Below are 20,334 nucleotides of genomic sequence, written 5' to 3' on the forward strand. Positions count from 1 at the left end.
GTATTTTTTTAAAGGTTTTGGTCGAAGTGAAATGTTCTATGGTCTCTCTCCCGATTCTAAATATAGCTGAACAGTTTGGTTTGACGAAGTAAAACTATTTTTTATATAAGTATTTTACGAAATGTCTATGGGAAAATAAATGGTGGGTAAAAATCTCTGGTACAGTGCTGAAGCAGGAAGTACTGTAGGCGGTCACTTTGCCTCTCTATAACATTTCACTTGGACCAAAACGTTTTTTTAACCCACTATTTATATTTTAGTTTTGGTCCTAGTGGAATGTGCTATGTTCTCCTTTAATTCAAAATATAGCTGAATCGCTTTGTTTGACTAAGTAAAACTATATTTATACGCATTAATACAAAATATCTATGGAACAATAAATGGCGGATGAAATCCCTTGGTATGTATGTATCCGGATGTGGGCGTGACTTTGGCTCTCTATTTTCGACCTCAGTGGGCGCGACTGAGCCCCAGACAACCAATCACATGTCGAGGTGTGATTTTCGGAAGGCGTGGCCAGGGAAGCGGGGCGGTGCTAGAACCGGAAGTGTGTCGCGGCTGATCTCTCGCGCTGTCATTCGGCCGTGGTCGGTTCCACAGAGAGGGGCAGCCAAGAAGCACAGGACTCGGCTTGCTCTGTAGGAGAGAGAGAGAGAGAGAGTTAGCGAGAAAAAAACCAATATTGAAATCGTATAAACAATGAAACCAATCTAATAGGAATTAAAGAATTGCGGACGAATACATTTGATAGATTGCCACGTTAGCAAACCTCTTTTCTGTTAGAATCCAGATTAGAGGCAGGAGAGAGAGCGCAAGCTGTGTCATTGAGCAAGCAGGACACGTCAGGAGAAGCGAGAAAAAAAAGCGACTGTACTGTACGAGTCAGCTCTCAAACCGCCTCTCACGAGCTCTGCTTGCTCTACACTTTGGTCAAGGACATCACATTTGCTCTCAACCCGAGGAAAGGATCTCAACCGAGCCGTCACCGGGATCGGAGGTGGTAACCAGAAGGTGAAAAGAGATTTTTATTCGCTATCCAATCTGTCCAGCTAGCATTCGTGCTAACGTTAACTAGCTAGGTAGCGTTAGCTAACGACGTAGCTGTCGTCCAGATAACCCGTCCGGTGTATTTAAACTGCTCGACTTTCGGTTGTCACTGCATATAAAGCTCTAATACTGAACAATAATGTGTGATTCTATTGGTAATACAGTATTTCGATCAAAGTAAGAAGAGATATCGAATATGCCTTGCATCTATTTTAAGGTTATCTCCAGATGGATTTTTGACAGCTGTCAAAGAAGGTCGAGTGTTTTTCTCCTGTTTTTGAACGGTGGCTTCTGGGACTTGTTAACTCTGAATTTTTACCTATTTGTTTGTATTGTAATGTATTCGGTAAGGTTACACTGCGGTTGATATTTGTCTGTCAACTGGTTTGCGCTAGGAAGCTGTCTCCAATGGAGGATGTGTCGACTCGACACAGCAGCGCTTGCTAGCCAGGTCGGTGGCTATCAGCAGCTCAGCTCTAGACTTACAAGTTGGCAACGTCACGGGGTTATAATTAGCCAAATATCCCCCCCCCCCAGCTGTCCATTGTAAGAATGCAAGATTGTTCAGTGCAAGAATGAGCTTATTCATTTGATGATGTCGTGTCATTATCATATCATTATCATATGTCCAGGAATGCATCGAGGGAGTAACAAAAAAAGATCTTGTATGTCACAAGAAAAATGACAATGTCCATTTCCTAGTCTTAGCCAAATCTCTTAATCTAAAATGGCACGAGAGGGACAGATTGCTAACTCAGTGCATACCATCCTGTGTGTTCTCTCTCTCAATAGGACCAAACGATCACGGGATAGCATTTGTGTGTGGGGGGAGAAAACAAATGGGGGATTACGCCGGGTTTGGAGTCCTAGTTCAAAACAACACTGGCAACAAGTCTGCATTCCCGGTCCGGATCCACCCGCATCTACAGCCCCCACACCACCACCAGAATGTGTCGCAGAGCCCTGCTGCTTTCATAAACAGCACCACAGCCACGGGGAATGGCACCACAGGAGGCTCCCCCTGGCTTTTTCCTGCCTCCGCCACCCACAACAGCGTGCAAGATGAAATCCTGGGGGGCCCAGAGAAGCCCAAAGCACAGCAGCAACAGGAAATGCAAGAAACGCAAGAAAAGCAGCAGCAGCTGTCCCCTGGGAGTCACCAGGAGAGTGGAAGTGGCGGAGGCATCATTTCAGAACTGGAGAAGGCCCGCTCAGAGGAAGGCAAGGCAGACAACGGCCCGTCTGAAGGAACTAACGGAAAGGAGAAGCAGCTGCGTCTGGAGTCTCCGGTTCTAACGGGCTTCGATTACCAGGAGACGTCCGGTCTGGGGGGAACCGGCCCGGTGCAGTCTAGTACCACCTCGTCGTCCCTCACCGGCTTCAACAACTGGTCGGCCGCCATCCCCCCGGCGCCGTCCAACATCATCAATGAGGATGTGAGCTTCTTCAACCCAGCCTCCGCCAACAACGGGCCCCTGCTGTTCCAGAACTTCTCGCACCACGTCAGCCCGGGCTTTGGCGGGAACTTCTCCCCCCAGATCGGGCCGGCGGCGGCGGCCTTGTCCCAGCACCACCCGCCTCCCCCGCCCCCGCACCCCCACTTCCAGCACCCCCACAGCCAGCACCAGCAGCACCGGCGCTCCCCGGCCTCGCCCCACCCTCCGCCCCCCTTCCCGCACAGGAACGCGGCCTTTGGCCAGCTGCCGCATCTGTCCAACAGCCTGAACAAGCCCCCGTCCCCCTGGGGTCCGGCCAGCTACCAGAGCCCCTCTCCCTCCCCCGCCTCCTCCACCTCCTGGAGCCCCGGAGGAGGCTACGGCAGTGGTGGCGGCGGCTGGGGGGGGTCTCAGGGACGAGAGTATCGGCGGGGGCTGAACGGTGGGATGACCCCCATCAACTCCATCTCTCCGCTGAAGAAGACCTTCCCCAACAACCACGTGGCGTCCCAGAAGTACCCTCGCAACAGTCCTGCCGGCTTCAACCCCAAGTCCTGGATGGATGACGGCGTGGGCCGCAGCGATAACATCTTCCCCTTCCAGGTCAGCCTGCACTTGATAAGTCTGATCATATCGGTTTTTAAGAATTCACGTCAGCAATTCCTTTTATTGATCGTCTAAATCCATTAGCATTGATGTCATTTGATTCCGCGTATCAGTTAGCATGCGTGTGCACTTTTGTATCTGATCGTATATGCACAGTGCACATTTGTGTGTGTGCTTGTATATATGAGCATTTAGGGTGCGATCGCGCTTTTGTGTGCAAGTAATTTCTAGCGCTGCCTGAATGATAAATCATAAGCATACCATACAACACTTAATATTAGCTGCTAATTTTATTACAATATGTGGTGTAACCGCTATTTTTGGACCTGGGGGGGGAGGGTATGGATTAACATGCTGCATTTGTCACTGTGTTAGCTCAGTCGTTGGGCTCTGTACTTCCATGGCTGTGGGTCCCTGATGATGACTAATGGGGCTCTGTCACTGCAGTGGGGTGTGCCACGTATACGAGGCGTGCGTGCGTGCGCGTGCGGGGGGCGGGGGTGCGGCGTTGGGGAGGGAGCGAAAAAGATGGGGAGAGGAAAATGGGAGAACCAGGTTAGAAATGGAGAAGGTGAGAGCGAGGAGAGGGAGGGATGGAGTAAAGAGAATGGCAGGAGATTGAGATGTAGGGAGAAATCTAGATACGCCAGTGGCAAGATGAGACATCATCATCTGATTTCCCTTCCAGAAAAAAATCTGACAAATGTCAGAAAGAGAAGTACAGTAGATTGATGGAGCTCGATTCCTATTTGTCTTTACTGCTGACAAATCTCAGGGCATCAATTTGTTCTGCATTGTGAAATGTAGCCTAATGATTTTCAGGATTAGCGCATTAATAATAATAATAACCCAGGACATGGCCCCCATAGCCTAGCCTAGCCAGCTCATTTCTAATGTGATTTTGATAGCTGGGTCCACACACAATGAAGATGGCTTGAATAACAGTATAATCACAACATGTAGGAAATGGCAGCTTGGATTGATAGTGAAGAGGGGCTGGAAATTAATTCATTTTATTGATCCAATCCAACTCAGGATTGATTGGGTCGTGGTTGTAAGGATACGGGGGTGGAGGGGCGAGGGCCAGGCTAAGCCTATTGGTGATGTGATAGGCTTTGCTGTAGGCCCAGCTAGGCCCGGCTGTTGACGAAGCCTTCTTAAAGGCTTCTTTAAAGCCCCCCCCTCCAGTGTATTTTGTCATTTTGAAGATATTTCATGTGTTACTGTGTTTTGCCCTGCTCTGCTGATTAGCCACATGTATTTAGTTGACAAATAACCTTATTTTGGGCTCAAAGTCATAAAACTAATGTGTTGGTAAAAACGGGTGATGACGTCAGGCATTATGCTGTCTAACGAGTGACGTGTCATAGACAAATATATTTACAGTAAATACCCTCTGCTGTTATCTAGGTGTTGGCCGCCAGCCGCTACGTTTGCTAACTAAAGGTCCTTACACACCGGGAGCGTTTTTTTTCCCGTGCAATTAATTTGCACGTCAATAATATTTCTTGAACCTATATCAGTCAATGTTTCGCTGAGCGTTATTGCGGTATTTACTTTTTTCGGACCACGGTCGATTTTTCAGAGATTCACGTCCGACGTGTACCCATCTGTTGCTGTGATTGACAGGTGGGTCAAAATTTGCATTGCAATTTCATGCTGTATATTTGCATCGCTCTTGGTGTGTAACAGCCTTAAGTGTTCACCAGGCTCAAAACGCTGCGATAGTCACTTTTAACCAGTTAGAGTTACGCTCTTTCCATAAAGTCCATAAGCTTTGATATCTGTTGGCTGGTTTGTTGACAATGAGCGATATTTTTGCTTCTAAAATATGTTTTTCACGGAGATATGAAAGGAACCAGTATGACCGCTACTTCCATTTTATCGCAGACAAAGAGTATACTGAAGACAAGATGAGTCACTGCTTCTTTTACAATAGCGCCTGCTGCAGTCTTATGTTTCAGTGGAAAATGGAACAAACTATCGTCAGTTCTTATCAATCTAAGTTCTTTGGCACAAATGGTGACGTGGGTTCTTACAGCGCGACGGCACATATACGTTTTCATAGAACATCAACGTGAAACAGGTACAAGTAGGAAGAACTGACTGGAGGAGGGCGGCTTTAAGTAGGTATCCTTTACCTTCTTGCCTCTGGAAAATGTTGGTTCATCTACACTGATGACAGGCTGTATACCCTGTCAAAGTTAGGTCAGATAGGTAGTAGGGATGTCACCGTGTACACAGCTAACCGGATATTAAATCATAACCGTTTAGAAAAAACAATAACCGACTACACGTCTGCGTCATATCAGCTGTGGCTGTACCTTTAAGACAGGCAGCTTTACGACGGGTGTGGTTGTAATTGTAAACATGGAGCCAGTGTGACCGCATGAAAATAAAACGTTTAACAGTTAACGTCGTGGTCCACAAGTTATGAAACATAACATTGGCGACGAGAATGATGGATTCTCTGCTCTCACCTCTCTCCCCGTTCCTCGCCCTGCCTGGCGAGCCACTGATCCCGTGTGTTCGCTGGCATGAATCCTTTGAAATGTTCCTACTAGGGCTAGCTGATGCTAACGTTGAGCCCTGCTGATACACAATCTGGGCTACGAGGGACAGTGGATTTTTCGTACTCTCGGACCCGCTCCTAATATGCGGACTGTGTCACAGTGTTGTCTGGACATTTTGCCGCTTAACAGAATGTAAAAGAGGATTGTTTTCAGTCAACATCGGTAGTAAGCGGGTGAGTCTGTCTTACTGTGTTTCATTTCTCATCAAAAATAAACTGTTTAGCGCTAGTGTAGGGCTGTTCGATTTTGCCTAAAAATTAAATTGACGATTCTTTCTCTCAAAACTCAATTTTCGATTTCGATTTCGATTTTTTTATACTATTATACTTCTCTAAACATTTGTTGCCTTGCAGAGCTCTTTTTTTTCCTCTTTTTTTCATAAGTGACAAATTATGCTTTTACTCTGAAGGCAGAACTTCCTGTTTTAGCCTAACTTGCTATGCCTAACTTCCTGGCTGTTGCTTGCTAACCTGCAGTCACTTGACACTGGTGGATTTGCACTTTTGGAGGTGAGTCCTAATGTTACTCGGTGGTCTCACGTGTTGTTATGTGAACTAAAGGCAACATTTCAGCGTCCAGTGATAACGTCTTTGTTCGCATGCGCGTATCTTGCACAGCCCGCCCCGCAGTGCAACACGCTGCTCAGTGCTCACACAAGTGTGCTTTTTGGAGGGGTTGAAATAAGTTCATTGCTGCCGTCTTTAGTAGCCAGCAGTAGTCACAGCCTCCCAGAGAGACTTTACAGCGGGGAGAAAAGACCGGTAGTGTCATGTACGCGTGCTGCTACAGCATGCGTACATGACAGAGAGCCGCCCCGCCGTAACGTAATTACCCTAGTTAAAAAAATCTATTTTACGATTTTCATTTTTTTAACATCGTCCTAACTAATTCGATCACGGTTCAAAATCGATTTATCGAGCAGCCCTATGCTAGTGGTGATAATGCTGCCTGTAAACTACAGATGATAACTTTAACGTGACGCTGAAGTGTTCACACAAGTGCAGTAACGTTAATGGAAATGCGGTCCAACAAAGCATGGCAATGGAAATGCGGCCGTAAGAACTAAACAAAAACGTCCGGTTAACCGGTTACATGCTACCAGAAGGTCCCGTGTACCCGTGTAGAAAATGTTGTAACCGTTGACATCCCTAGTAGGTAGTCTGTTAATACTAGTCCCTAATGTCATCTCAGATGCGCTAGTTGGATAACATTATTTACTAATCGGCCTTGGAGACCACCAGTGAGGGACAATGTGGTTTTACTTTGTTTCGAACTCGAGCTCTCACTCTAGTGTCCTATCGCTGCCATGCAGCGCCACTGGATGAACTAATTCTTTCTCCAAAAATGTATTTTTATAAAACCACCCATCCCACCTCCTGGTGGCATGGTATACAGTACATGAGAAATGGGGCGGCCACCCACTTACTATCCCGGTGACTACGTCACGTCCGCCCACTTCTCGTGTAGCCTCTTCCTGTTCATCCAGCGAAGCTGCTCGGACGTATCTCTGATTTCTCCAATACATATTGCTAACACAGTTGCATTCTTAGCCGAGGCTAACTCCGTCTTAACAGCCCACCAAACTCACGGCGTTCGGCGGACGAGACCCAGACAGGCCAAGGGTTCCGAACCTGTTCTCTTCGCCTCGGACGGCGGTTCCACCTTCATCAAAGCTAGGAGTGTTTTCGCCTCTTTTTCTTGTTAGCTCTAAACTGTCTTGTGTTGCTATTTGCCGCTGTGCAATTAGCTTCTACGCTAGCTTGCTTCTTGTTCTACGCTAGCTTGCTTGCTGTCTCCTCGGCTGAGGAGACATTGACTCTGAGATAAATAGCTATAAACTAGCCGCTAGCTAGTTAGCTTGTGCGGTAGGGCTGCTCCCTCCAGGTCGATTGGTCGATTGTTTGGTTGACGTGCTCTTGGTCGACAAGATTCACGTTGGTCGAACAATCGCTGGTGTTAATAATTTCATAGGAGAAATTCAATTTCATAAAAATAAAAGCGATCCGGAATGAAGTAACAATGCCCCGGGAGCAAGTTGCAACACGGACCTTTTCTAGAAGCACACCTGAAGTGATCCAGGCTAGAGACAGGCAACCACAGTTAGCAGAAAGGAGAGCAACCAGCAGAGCGATGGAATTAGCTATCCAGCGCAAACAATGGACGCAGTACGCAGCCACCATCACTTGTTAACAAGCTGTTAACGTGCACAGTACGCATCAGTGAGACTCATCCACAGACATACACTCCAACTCCGGTAATGTTAGACAGGCTGTTATAAGACTGGAATAAATCGCAAAAGCTGTCTAGGTGTCCTTTCTGCCAACTAATTAACGTTACAACGCTGCAAATAGCTTTTATTTATAATTATCAGCTATCGGTATAGTGCTCTCAGTAGTCAGTACACTGCACAAAATAAGAAAAAAAGTAAACTGCAAAAAATGAAAATAAAAAAGTACACTGTACTTTTGGAGGTGTCTTTTAGCTTCCTTCTAGGTGTGCTAAAGCTCTCTATCGTTAGCCGTTTCTTCCCCTCCTGCTAAGCTATGGATAAGGTTGAACAGGCTAGAGGGTGTGCCGTGTGCAAGGCTACGTTGGCGTCAGGCGACCAACATGCTAGATGTGTGTTTTGCTTAGGGCACGAACACGCGGCACGGCCACTTTTAGACCCCTGTTCCTGCAGCCGTTGCGTTGTATTCCACACGGCGGTGCTCCGTCACAGGGCCTCCCTCTTCCTCGAGGATGAGGTGCCTCCTAATGGGATGCCTCTGAGGAGTGTCTCCGTGGAGTCTGACCGAGGCCCGTAGGCTGCCAGGCCTCGACATTAACGGATGCCCGGTTGCCCCGGGCAAAACGAGTACTGACTCGGACAGGTGGCTGCTCGCACACAATCACACCGGCTGCAGGACGCACCGTGAAGATGTCAAAAGCAGATGAAGTCTGGTTGGGTCAAAGCCCCAACTAATAACGCTAACCTTGCGTCGGCATCGACATCACAAATCGAGCTGCAAGATGATAATTCAAGCAACAAGAACTGCCCGCACAGAAACAAAGGACAAGGATATTATTTGTCAAGTCATCGAGGTGAAATACCCCTGCGTCTTTGAACGGGACAGAAAACGCTATACTGCAAAGCATGTAGCCTACAACAAGCCTACAACATACACCTCGACCAGGACATCCTTCAAGCCCTGGCTGCCCTCGCCCCCCAAGGGGGTAGAGGACCAAGCCCCTGAGGGCGAGCTGGGTGAGCTGGGCGAGCTACCTCCACTCCAGTACGAGCCCTTAGAGATTTCGATCCAAGGGGTTGATTTGACACCCTTCGTGCCATCTCACGTGAGCTGCGCAAGAACCAAGATGACGATGGCCAAACTCTCACAATCTAAAGATGACTGTGGCCACTAGGGCTGTGAATTTCCACTGGCTAGCTGCTAGCCGACGAACAGCTTGACACTACCCTGTCTGCAGTCTCTCTCTTGTAGCCCTGCATGCAGGGCGGACGTATCTCCGCAACCGTAACGTAGAGACTCATGGGTGGCGGTGTTGGATTCAGGGTGAAAAAATACATATAGTCCTTTATTGGCATCGCAATCTAACCTTCCGTTTCCCAGAAAATGTAAATAATGTAATACCGTAAATTCCGGACTATAAGCCGCGGCTTTTTCCCCGTTTTTTGGCCCTGCGGCTTATATAACGGTGCGGCTTATCTATGGATTTTTTCAGAAAAAAAAATACAAATAAAATCTCTCTTTTTTAGCACTCTTTCTAACTATAAATCCACTTCTGTTTTAATTTCCTCTCTTGCCCTCTTTTCACCACACCGCGGACACTGTGTGCACTGTAAAAATAAACAAAGGTGGTGTTGTGTTATGTTGTTTTGTTGAAATGTTACGGTAATACGGTAAATGGGAGCTTCCTCAAACAGCCATCTCTTTCCCGACAATCCCCTCTGTGCATGAACCCTTACATATGGTAATTACGGTAAGCAAACGGCCACTCGGTGACCTCCAAAATCGATGGATTTTACAGGTTATTTTATGTGCATTGATTTGCTGCTTGTTTTTTCGATTATTTTTTTGTAAAGCACCTTGAATTGCCTTTGTGTATGAAAGGTGCTATATAAATAAAATTTGACTTGACTTGACATCATTTGGCGGAAATCAACCGGTTACTCCTACCGGTTCAAAGTTCATTATAGTAGCAGACCGGAATCACAACAAGAGGAGCAGTAGCAGCAAACGGTCGTGCACTACCGGTAACTCTCTCTCACTCACCATGGGGAAGATACGCAGAAATTCACACGACGCAGCTTTCAAGTTGAAAGCAGTCAATCTCGCATTAAAAGACGGAAATCGAGCAGCAGCACGTAGCCTTGGCATCAACGAGTCAATGGTGAGGCGTTGGAAGGGGCAGCAGGAGGAACTGTCTCAGTGCAAGAAGACCAAAAAATCCTTCAGAGGTCATAAAAGCAGATGGCCCGAACTTGAAGATTGCCTTGAAGATTGGGTGTTGACCCAGAGAGCAGACGGCCGAGGTGTTTCCCCAGTTCAGATCCGACTGAAGGCCAAAACAGTCGCCACCGAAATGAAAATTGAACATTTCAGAGGTGGCTCATCTTGGTGCTTCCGATTCATGAGACGAAAGGGACTGTCCGTCAGGGCGAGGACTACTGCAGTGTGCCAGCAACTCCCTCCCGACTACCAGGAGAAAATCACAAACTTCGGCGAATTCACACAAAGGAAGATCACGGAATATTATAGGAGTGTGAAAACATCCACAATCACCAACGGGTTCCGAAAGGCTGGACTGCTGCGGGATGAAGAGGATGATGCCGCCACAGCTGGCGCTGAGGGCCGTCAGAGGCTTCAGAGGCTGTTCGATGCCGACACCGACAGTGACGAAGAGGAGTTCGTTGGTTTTGAGAGTGACAATTAAGGAGAGAGGAGAGTGGTTGACGAAGCCACCCTGAACCTGTTCGTTTCTGACACTGAAGATGAGGACTTTGGTGGTTTCAGTACACAGGAAGAAGAGGAAGACAAGGATTAGTGACTTGACTTCTCTGGTTACAGCCGTTTGCTGCACCTTCACCTAAAAGATGAAGACAAGGATTAATGACTTTTCTGGTAGGCTCACTACTGTTGACTGATTGTTTTATTATTGTTTTACAGTTATTTTGTTTACAGCCGTGACTGCACCTTATCCTGTGTGATATAGCCTATTGTTGTGTGATTTTGTCTGGGGATTAGTGACCTGACTTTTGTTTTGTTTTGTTTTGTTGAAATGTTAATAAATGGGAGCTTCCCCAAACAGCCATCTCTTTCCCGACAATCCCCTCTGTGCACGAACCCTTACATATGGTAATTAAACATCAAAACACCCGCGGCTTATAGTCCGGTGCGGCTTATATATGTAAAAAACAGTCAATTTTGCTGCTGCGGCGTATATACCGGTGCGCCTTATGGTCCGGAATTTACGGTAATTGATTTTTTACATTTGTGAATCGATGCAGAATCGTCCACGTCCGCATCGCGATGCATCTTATATTCGATTATTTTTGACACCCCTAATGGCCACACTCTCATATTCTAAAGATGGCGATGGCCACACTCTCACACTCTAAAGATGACGATGGCCACACTCTCACACTCTAAAGATGGCGATGGCCACAGTCTCACACTCTAAAGATGGCGATGGCCACACTCTCACACTCTAAAGATGGCGATGGCCACACTCTCACACTCTAAAGATGGCGATGGCCACACTCTCACACTCTAAAGATGGCGATGGCCACACTCTCACACTCTAAAGATGGCGATGGCCACACTCTCACACTCTAAAGATGACGATGGCCACACTCTCACACTCTAAAGATGGTGATGGCCACACTCTCACACTCTAGAGATGGCGATGGCCACACTCTCACACTCTAAAGATGGCGATGACCACACTCTCACACTCTAGAGATGGCGATGGCCACACTCTCACACTCTAGAGATGGCGATGGCCACACTCTCACACTCTCACACTCTAGAGATGGCGATGGCCACACTCTCACACTCTAAAGATGGCGATGGCCACACTCTCACACTCTAGAGATGGCGATGGCCACACTCTCACACTCTCACACTCTAGAGATGGCGATGGCCACACTCTCACACTCTAGAGATGGCGATGGCCACACTCTCACACTCTAAAGATGGCGATGGCCACACTCTCACACTCTAAAGATGGCGATGGCCACACTCACACTCTAGAGATGGCGATGGCCACACTCTCACACTCTCACACTCTAAAGATGGCGATGGCCACACTCTCACACTCTAGAGATGGCGATGGCCACACTCTCACACTCTAAAGATGGCGATGGCCACACTCTCACACTCTAGAGATGGCGATGGCCACACTCTCACACTCTAGAGATGGCGATGGCCACACTCTCACACTCTAAAGATGGCGATGGCCACACTCTCACACTCTAAAGATGGCGATGGCCACACTCTCACACTCTAGAGATGGCGATGGCCACACTCTCACACTCTCACACTCTAGAGATGGCGATGGCCACACTCTCACACTCTAGAGATGGCGATGGCCACACTCTCACACTCTCACACTCTAAAGATGGCGATGGCCACACTCTCACACTCTCACACTCTAGAGATGGCGATGGCCACACTCTCACACTCTAGAGATGGCGATGGCCACACTCTCACACTCTCACACTCTAAAGATGGCGATGGCCACACTCTCACACTCTCACACTCTAAAGATGGCGATGGCCACACTCTCACACTCTAAAGATGGCGATGGCCACACTCTCACACTCTAAAGATGGCGATGGCCACACTCTCACACTCTAGAGATGGCGATGGCCACACTCTCACACTCTAGAGATGGCGATGGCCACACCCTCACACTCTCACACTCTAAAGATGGCGATGGCCACACTCTCACACTCTAAAGATGGCGATGGCCACACTCTCACACTCTAGAGATGGCGATGGCCACACTCTCACACTCTAGAGATGGCGATGGCCACACCCTCACACTCTCACACTCTAAAGATGGCGATGGCCATACTCTCACACTCTAGAATTCAAATCACGAGTCCAAAAACCACTGGGTGACGTCACGGTGAGTCCGTCCATATGTTTTGTACGCTCTATGGTTAGTAGCTAGGGCTGGGACGGATCAGAAAACCCACGGATCGGATCGCGTGACGGATTTTGAGCCACGGATCACGGATTTTTCGGATCAGCAAAAAAAGAAAATATAGGCTATATCAGATTTTTTCTCTCAAAATTAGATTTTCGATTTGAATTTTTAATACTATTATACTTCTCTAACCATTTGTTGCCCTGCACAGCTCAAAATATGTTTTTCTCATGACACAATTTATGCTTTTACTCTGAAGGCAAAACAACCCAACTTCCTGTTTTAGGTGGCACTGCGCCTAACTTCCTGCCTGTTGCTTGCTAACGTAGTCACATGACACGGGTACAGACCAGAACGGGTGAGTCTGGAAACATAACGTTGATGCTACGTTATGCTACTCGGTGGCCCCACGTGTTGTTTTGTTATGTGTCCAAAGCAACATTTCACCTCCGGTGATAATGTGTTCGTGAAACGTGTGCGCGTGTGTGTGTGTGTGTGCGTGTTGTGGCTCTCGCTTCTTGTGCAGCCCGCAACATGCTGCTCGCATTCCTGTGCTTTTTCAGAGGTGTTGAAATAAGTTTGCTGTCTTTAGTAGCCACTAGCCACAGCCTTCAGAGAGACTTTACAGCGAAGGGATGAGGAAGCTCACTTGTGCTTGCCATGATGATGCCTGTCTGTGTCTGGCTGCGCTGCAGGCGTTCTCATACACTAACATTAAACGTTAAATGAAACGAAAGGGGGGGGGGGGGGGTCCGCGGACCACGACGTTCCGAACCGTGTGCCGAACCGTGGGGGCTGATCCGTACGGGTCACGGATTATCCGTGATCCGTCCCAGCCCTATTAGTAGCTGCTCTCTACCCAAAATTGTGAATGTGCATCTATTCTGAGCATTGGAGTGGAGAGTGGCTTCCGTTCTACTCTCATGGCAGATTGAAGCTAAAGCCAGCATTACCCTAGCTGCAGTCTGTTGCCCTCGGTTGTGATAGAATCAGATCAGCTAAAGTAGCATTGTCCCCGTGCCCTCTAGATACTGCAAGGGCAGAGGGAGGGTGGGTGGAGAATAATAGCTTTACTCTGTGTGTGTGTGTGTCTGTGTGTGTGTGTATGTGTGTGTGTGTGTGTGTGTGTGTGTGTGAGAGAGAGAGGGAGAGAGAGAGAGAGAAGAAAGGATCTGATTATGCAACTATAACCCCATTTACAAAGAACAAGAGTAGCAGGGATTCATAATTTATGTCTAGAGAAGGAAAAAGAAAGCATGAAGATATACTCTCACATTTAGCCTATTAACCATGGGATGTGTGATGGGATTCTCAGTGCAAGTCGTCTTAGCTAGTGGAGCTGTAGAAACCACTGTTGAATTATTACGCAGGCAGCCAAGTGTAGTGTAGTTTTATAGTGTTCAGAGCCTCCCCCTGTTTTGTGTCATCTTGATATTATCTTTGTTAATGATAATGAAAATTTGAAACTGTATGGTTACCGTAAGGGAATTTGATCAGGGTTTATCATTGAACCGGTTATCGTTTCATCTAGGGATGCACCGATTGCGATTTTCTTGGCCGGTTCTGATTTTTGAATAGTCTGACTTGCCGATACCGATTTTCTTTCTCAGAACAATAATTGACAGCTTACACAAACATTTTTGTAACTTTGGTTTAATAGACAATTAAGATTGGTGTAACAATTCTTATCATTTGCATGAGGAGGACCATCTCACTCAAACACATCTCAAAATAAGTGTTCCAGGTTACTGGACAGAGCTTTTCTTTTTTATGCAAATAAAATGAATATTAAAAAGAAAATCCAGTATATCCCACAGCTATCATACATGTACTTATGCATGTACCAAAAGAAAACGGGTGCAACATAACATCAAAATGTGATCCGTGGAGTTTATAGCCTGGCTCCAGACCTTCGAAGCCACGCCCACTCCACAGTTGTGGATTTGGCTGTTCTAGGTTGTTCTTGAGTAGAAGAGGAAATTAGTTTATGAGTTGACGATTCAGTCTCAATATCAGAGTTTACACACAGAGTCCGACATTTTGTATGCGTTTTTTTAATCCGCCACCCGGAAAAAAAATCGTCACGCACAGAAAACCTTGAACACTGAGTCCGATGCGTTTTATAATTATGTCCGTCGTTCTATTTGCAATATACATATATATATCCTGTATACTGTGGACACAGTATCCTCACATTCACCTCACCAAGCCGGCTTTGGTGCGGTGTGGCCGGGTGCTGCAGAGCGAGGGAGAGGGAGAGAGGTGAACGAGCCGCTCAGAGCGGGACTCGGCCAGTCGTTCCCCCGCCGCTCATTTTCGACTTGCATGTGTGACAAACTGCGAGCTTTGTGTTTTCACTGATGGTGATGAAAAATGTCCACACTGAGATGCTGGCGTGTGTGGTGGCTGCAGCCCATCTGTCTCGTTGCTTTGGGGTGCATGCACGTCACGTGAATAAAGGGGGGAGCCAACCGGCACACAGAACTGGATATGTAGACTGACCGGCGCAGGTCGTCGCCGGTTGGGGCCGATCAGCTTAAAATCGGCCATTTCCGATCACCGATCGACCGGTGCATCTCTCTAGTTTCGTCCTTGGCTGTTACCTGTTGTAAAGTGAGGTGAAACAGATGTTGCTGTGAGGAGCTGGCTGAAGGTTTCTCCTTGCATTAACTATCCACACATCTCTCCTATTTTCCCTTCACTTCTGTGGACAGCAGGGAGTCAGACAAACAAACCCAGAGGATTTGATTGCTGCCATTACTACAGCTGTCGTGTATAACACAGGCCACTATGGCTAGCTTCCTAACGTTATTAGCGCTGCCATAACCTGGCCTGTCACCAAGTTGGCGTTAGTTGACAGCAAGGAAGGTTCCATATTAACAGACCCAGTTGACAGCTGCAGAGTAACTTGTATAAACGTGTTTATAAATGAATAGGTATAGGAAACCTTTTTTGCCCCTCCAAAATAGACTCCATCTTATATTCCGATGCGTCTTATTTACCGGGTTTTACGCTACTATTGCTATAGGACCAATTGACAGGCCATCTCTCTCCCATTTTATTTGCCCCTGACCAAGGATTGCTCTAGCTAGTGTCCTCTAGTAAGAGAGTGGCGTCAGCGGAGGACCAAAATGCGAGACTCATTAGCCAATGAACAGCCAGGAATGGGTCTCGCGCTACTTTTGCATGTGAAAATAAAGCCGATAATGTACAATTTGATTCATTTCAAGGGATGAAAAACCCTTTCAAAGTACAACACTGTCTATTTTGTTGCAACTCGACAGTGCTGCTTTTTTTACTCAAGAGTTCCACTTTCTACTTCCTGGAAAAAAACTGGTCCATTGGGGTGAATGGAGATGTCAGAACTCTTCTATTATACGGCTCTGGCTCTAGCCAACCACAGGCAGTAGACCTATAGCTTCCATTCTGTGCTTTCAAAACTGTCCCCAATCCATTCTATCCCAATACTTGAGTTAATGATTGATGACACATGTTGCCCCTATACAAGGCACCCTAAACTTTGGTAATGGAAACACTGTAGTTCCTTTAAAGGAACACTCCGCCCATTTTCAACCAGCTTTGTATCATTAGAACATCAGTAGTATATCAGAAAACTGTAAACGGTTTTGAAGTCTGTCATGTAATTTGACAGTTATTGAGTGTTTAAGTGTGGACCAGTGACATCACTGGTCCACACTAACTCAAATTAATAACTCATTAACTCAAATCAACTCTCAATAACTGTCAAACTATTCATCATTCATCTAGTTTGACAGTTATTGAGAGTTGATTTGAGTTAATGAGTTATTCATTTGAGTTAGTGTGGACCAGTGATGTCACTGGTCCACACTTTAACACTCAATAACTGTCAAATTAAATGACAGACTTCAAAACCGTTTACAGTTTTCTGATATACTACTGGTGTTCTAATGATACAAAGCTGGTTGAAAATGGGCGGAGTGTTCCTTTAACTGTGGGATAAATGGACCCCATCAGGAAGTGTTGTCACACTGTGTTCCACTATTAGCCTGGTCCAAACACTGTGTTCCACTATTAGCCTGGTCCAAACACTGTGTTCCACTATTAGCCTGGTCCAAACACTGTGTTCCACTACTAGCCTGGTCCAAACACTGTGTTCCACTATTAGCCTGGTCCAAACACTGTGTTCCACTATTAGCCTGGTCCAAACACTGTGTTCCACTATTAGCCTGGTCCAAACACTGTGTTCCACTACTAGCCTGGTCCAAACACTGTGTTCCACTATTAGCCTGGTCCAAACACTGTGTTCCACTATTAGCCTGGTCAAAACACTGTGTTCCACTATTAGCCTGGTCCAAACACTGTGTTCCACTATTAGCCTGGTCCAAACACTGTGTTCCACTATTAGCCTGGTCCAACTGCCTCACATAGTTTCCATTCTATCACCGACACGACAGTTGAAGGATTAGTAGCTTTTGTTTTAGGATTTCCATTGTTCTGCCTGTTTACAATGAAAGTTGATCATTCCCTTGTGCATGTTTTAAGAAGCCATAATAGTAACACACTACCGTAAATAGGGGAGGAAGACAAAGGAGATAATCATCTCTCAAAAAGTAGCCTAGACATTTGTAACACTCAGATAGGGCCATATGATTTCCACAAAACGGAAACAACAGACAGAATCATGGAATTTGGTAATAAAAATGGAATCAACTGTAAAACATGGAATATTACAGAATTTTCCATAATTTGTCTGAAATTGATAAATGTAGGATCAAAATCAAAAATAGACCTAATTATTGTAGTAACCTAAATGATTTCATAATTGTAAAATAGGCCTAGAGTTGGGGTGTTTTGAAGTGGACGGGTTTCTTATGTGGGACCCTTACGTCACCTCACAACTTGCTTTTCACTTTGAGAAACATGTTGAAGAGGCTGTGTGAGAGAGCCAAGTCATTCAAAAAAAAGTTGATCCTAACCCCCAAATTAAAAATAAAATAATGATAAATAAATAAATAAATGGAATTTGGAAAAATAAAACGGATGCCATATGGCACTAGACCACACATGGGCAAAATACGGCCCGCGGGACGCAGGCGGCCCTCGGGCGCCATCTGTGTGGCCCGCGATGGAATTGCATTTTCTTTTTTTTTTACAGTGCACCTGAACGCAACATGCAAGATACCCACTGAATAAGTTAAATTGAAGTAGAAATTTAAATAATTAACTCATTGGTTTTGGATTTATTTAGCTTCAAGAGTGCACTTTTGTTTGTGTGGCCCTCAACACAGGCTTTGAGAATCCCGGGCCACTTACTGATACTTATGTTTAAATTAACCCACTCATATTCTGGTTTATTTCAAGAAAAACATTTCGGCTAGTGGAAATTCTAATTGGCTGGTAACTTTAAAATCTAGCAGCCATATTGGCAGGTGGTCAAAAAAGTTAATTTCAAGCCCTGAGAGCAGGTGGTGACATAGGAGTGAGAAAAGGATCAAATATTGGTGGTTAAGACTGAATAATCACATCACAACTGTTAATTTAAAATGAGTTATTCCTCTAAACCTGGCTTCAAATGCCCCAAATTTTTCGCGCTGGCGCCGTTCGGCGCTCGGCAAAACCTGGTAGCGAGGACATTTTTTGTGGCCCTCTCTATCATCAAAGTTGCCCATCCATGGGTTATGGCATGACACGGCATATCTGTTCGGCCCCCGGCAACAATCTGGGTTTCTCATGTGGCCCCCCATGAAAAATAGTTGCCCACCCCTGCACTAGACTCACACCCAGGGGGCAACAAATGAGATATGCATGTTATTCAGTTGATAAGGAAACATAAAAAAAGGAATAAGCCACTTGTCAGGTGAGTTACGATAGGTAGCTGTTAAAACAAAGACCCCCCACCCCCCCCTCCACTGCCACGCTCCTGCATGGAGTTGGGCATAATCTTGTTACAGCCTGGGGCAGAGGCTGTCAGCTGATCTGTGTGTGTGAGCAAATGTGGAGATGCAATTTGAGAGGGTGTGACCGACCATGTGCCATTAGGTGGACATTTTATCCACACAGCACCATGAGGGTGTACTTGGAGAGGGAGAAAATGTGCCAGTACCATGGCTGTTTGTCCAGCAGGCTGTATTAGGAGCTGTAGCATTTGGGTTGGGCTGCAGGCCAAGCGCACTGCTGCTAGCTGCTAACACACCACTCAGCTAGTGACTAGCTTTACAGCACCAGATGTTCCAAAATGCCTATGGCAGAAAATACTAAAGAAAGCATGTTTTTCCTCAATGGAATCTTTATTCCAGGAATGTGTAGTCCAACAACAATCCTCTTAAACAAGGCAGTTTGTTAAACAAACACTATTAAACACTTATAACGGTGTGGCGTTGTTTGATGCAATGAGGATGCAGGTTGCGGTTGGTTCCGTTGTTATGCGATCTCTTCACTTCCATTGGGGCAGACTGCTTCAAACCCAGCTGAAACGCCATTGTGAGAGTATCTTCCGGATAATATCCGATGGGTATATTATACCCACCATGTTTCAATAACAGTCCAGTGTTTCCCCTACCATTCTACAGGCCAACGGCGCCCCCGCCAGGCCATTTTCTTTTGCAAATAAATAAATAAAAATAAAATAAATATATTTCTTAACTAAACTGTTTGTATAGAAAAGACTTGTAGTAGGTTAAATTGTGTCAAATACCTGACAGTTTCGACTGCTGACTTCCTGCAGTCTTCTTCAGAGACGTCACGTGATGTTGCTGTGACGTGTCATATGGCTGGTTTATGTCAGCAGTCGAAACTGTCAGGTATTTGACACAATTTAACCTACTACAAGTCTTTTCTATATGAACAGTTCTATATGAACAGTTTAGTTAATTAATTTCGGTTAGACAAAATGAACCTATTTGGACAAATATATTTTTTATTTTTCTTTCTTTTCTGCTTTCCCCAAAATTTCAATAAACCTTTGGCATATTATTACAATACAACAATACTGTTGTTGACAGTGTTGACAGTAATAGAAGATGCCAAATCATTCAAAACAATAAGCATTTTGCTTTTAGGAGTATTGTGCCAGCGTGCAGCGGTGTTCCAAAACGTGTCAACGTGTGTCGTTGCCGGGGAAACGCACATCCCATAATACAACTGTTCGCATCGCATCCCATAATAGTATGATGATACTTGGGATGCCATTGCGAACATAGATGCGAACAGGTTAGCTAAAAGTTTAGTGTCGCCAGCGAGGGCCCCCACCGTTGCGGTCGAGGTACGTTTTGAAATCCCTCCAGGCCTGAACATTTTTCTAGGGGAAACACTGCAGTCTGTTAGAAACGCTAATGTAAATCCAGGTTAGAGTGCCTGGCTGGCTCACAACGCCCAGCCCCAGAGCAGGGAACCAGCTCTCGGTTCCCCAGGCAGACAGCCGCTTCCCGGCCGGTGAGAGAGAGCTGCCGCTGGCCAGAAAAGAGACGTGAATCGCCGTTGTGGCATCGTGAATAGAGATATTCCTGGAGTGCGAGTTACTGTATGACGAGCCAATTACG

At 46.1% G+C, this 20,334-nt stretch overlaps 1 protein-coding gene across 2 annotated transcripts in view; it reads left to right on the plus strand.

Annotated features, from left to right (window-relative positions):
• Window positions 1-618: 618 nt before the first annotated feature.
• The window catches only part of cpeb4b (cytoplasmic polyadenylation element binding protein 4b), a 114,000-nt gene continuing 94,284 nt past the window's right edge, over window positions 619-20,334 (plus strand). For both annotated transcript variants that reach the window (XM_083648130.1, XM_083648131.1), the window contains exons 1-2: window positions 619-1,011; window positions 1,840-3,086. In XM_083648130.1, coding sequence (XP_083504256.1) covers window positions 1,887-3,086 — 1,200 coding nt within the window. In that variant the 5' untranslated portion in view covers window positions 619-1,011; window positions 1,840-1,886. The remainder of the gene's footprint in view (window positions 1,012-1,839; window positions 3,087-20,334) is intronic.

The sequence above is a fragment of the Poromitra crassiceps genome, assembly GCF_964638095.1.
Source record: "Poromitra crassiceps genome assembly, chromosome: 1".
Lineage (NCBI taxonomy): Eukaryota > Metazoa > Chordata > Actinopteri > Beryciformes > Melamphaidae > Poromitra > Poromitra crassiceps.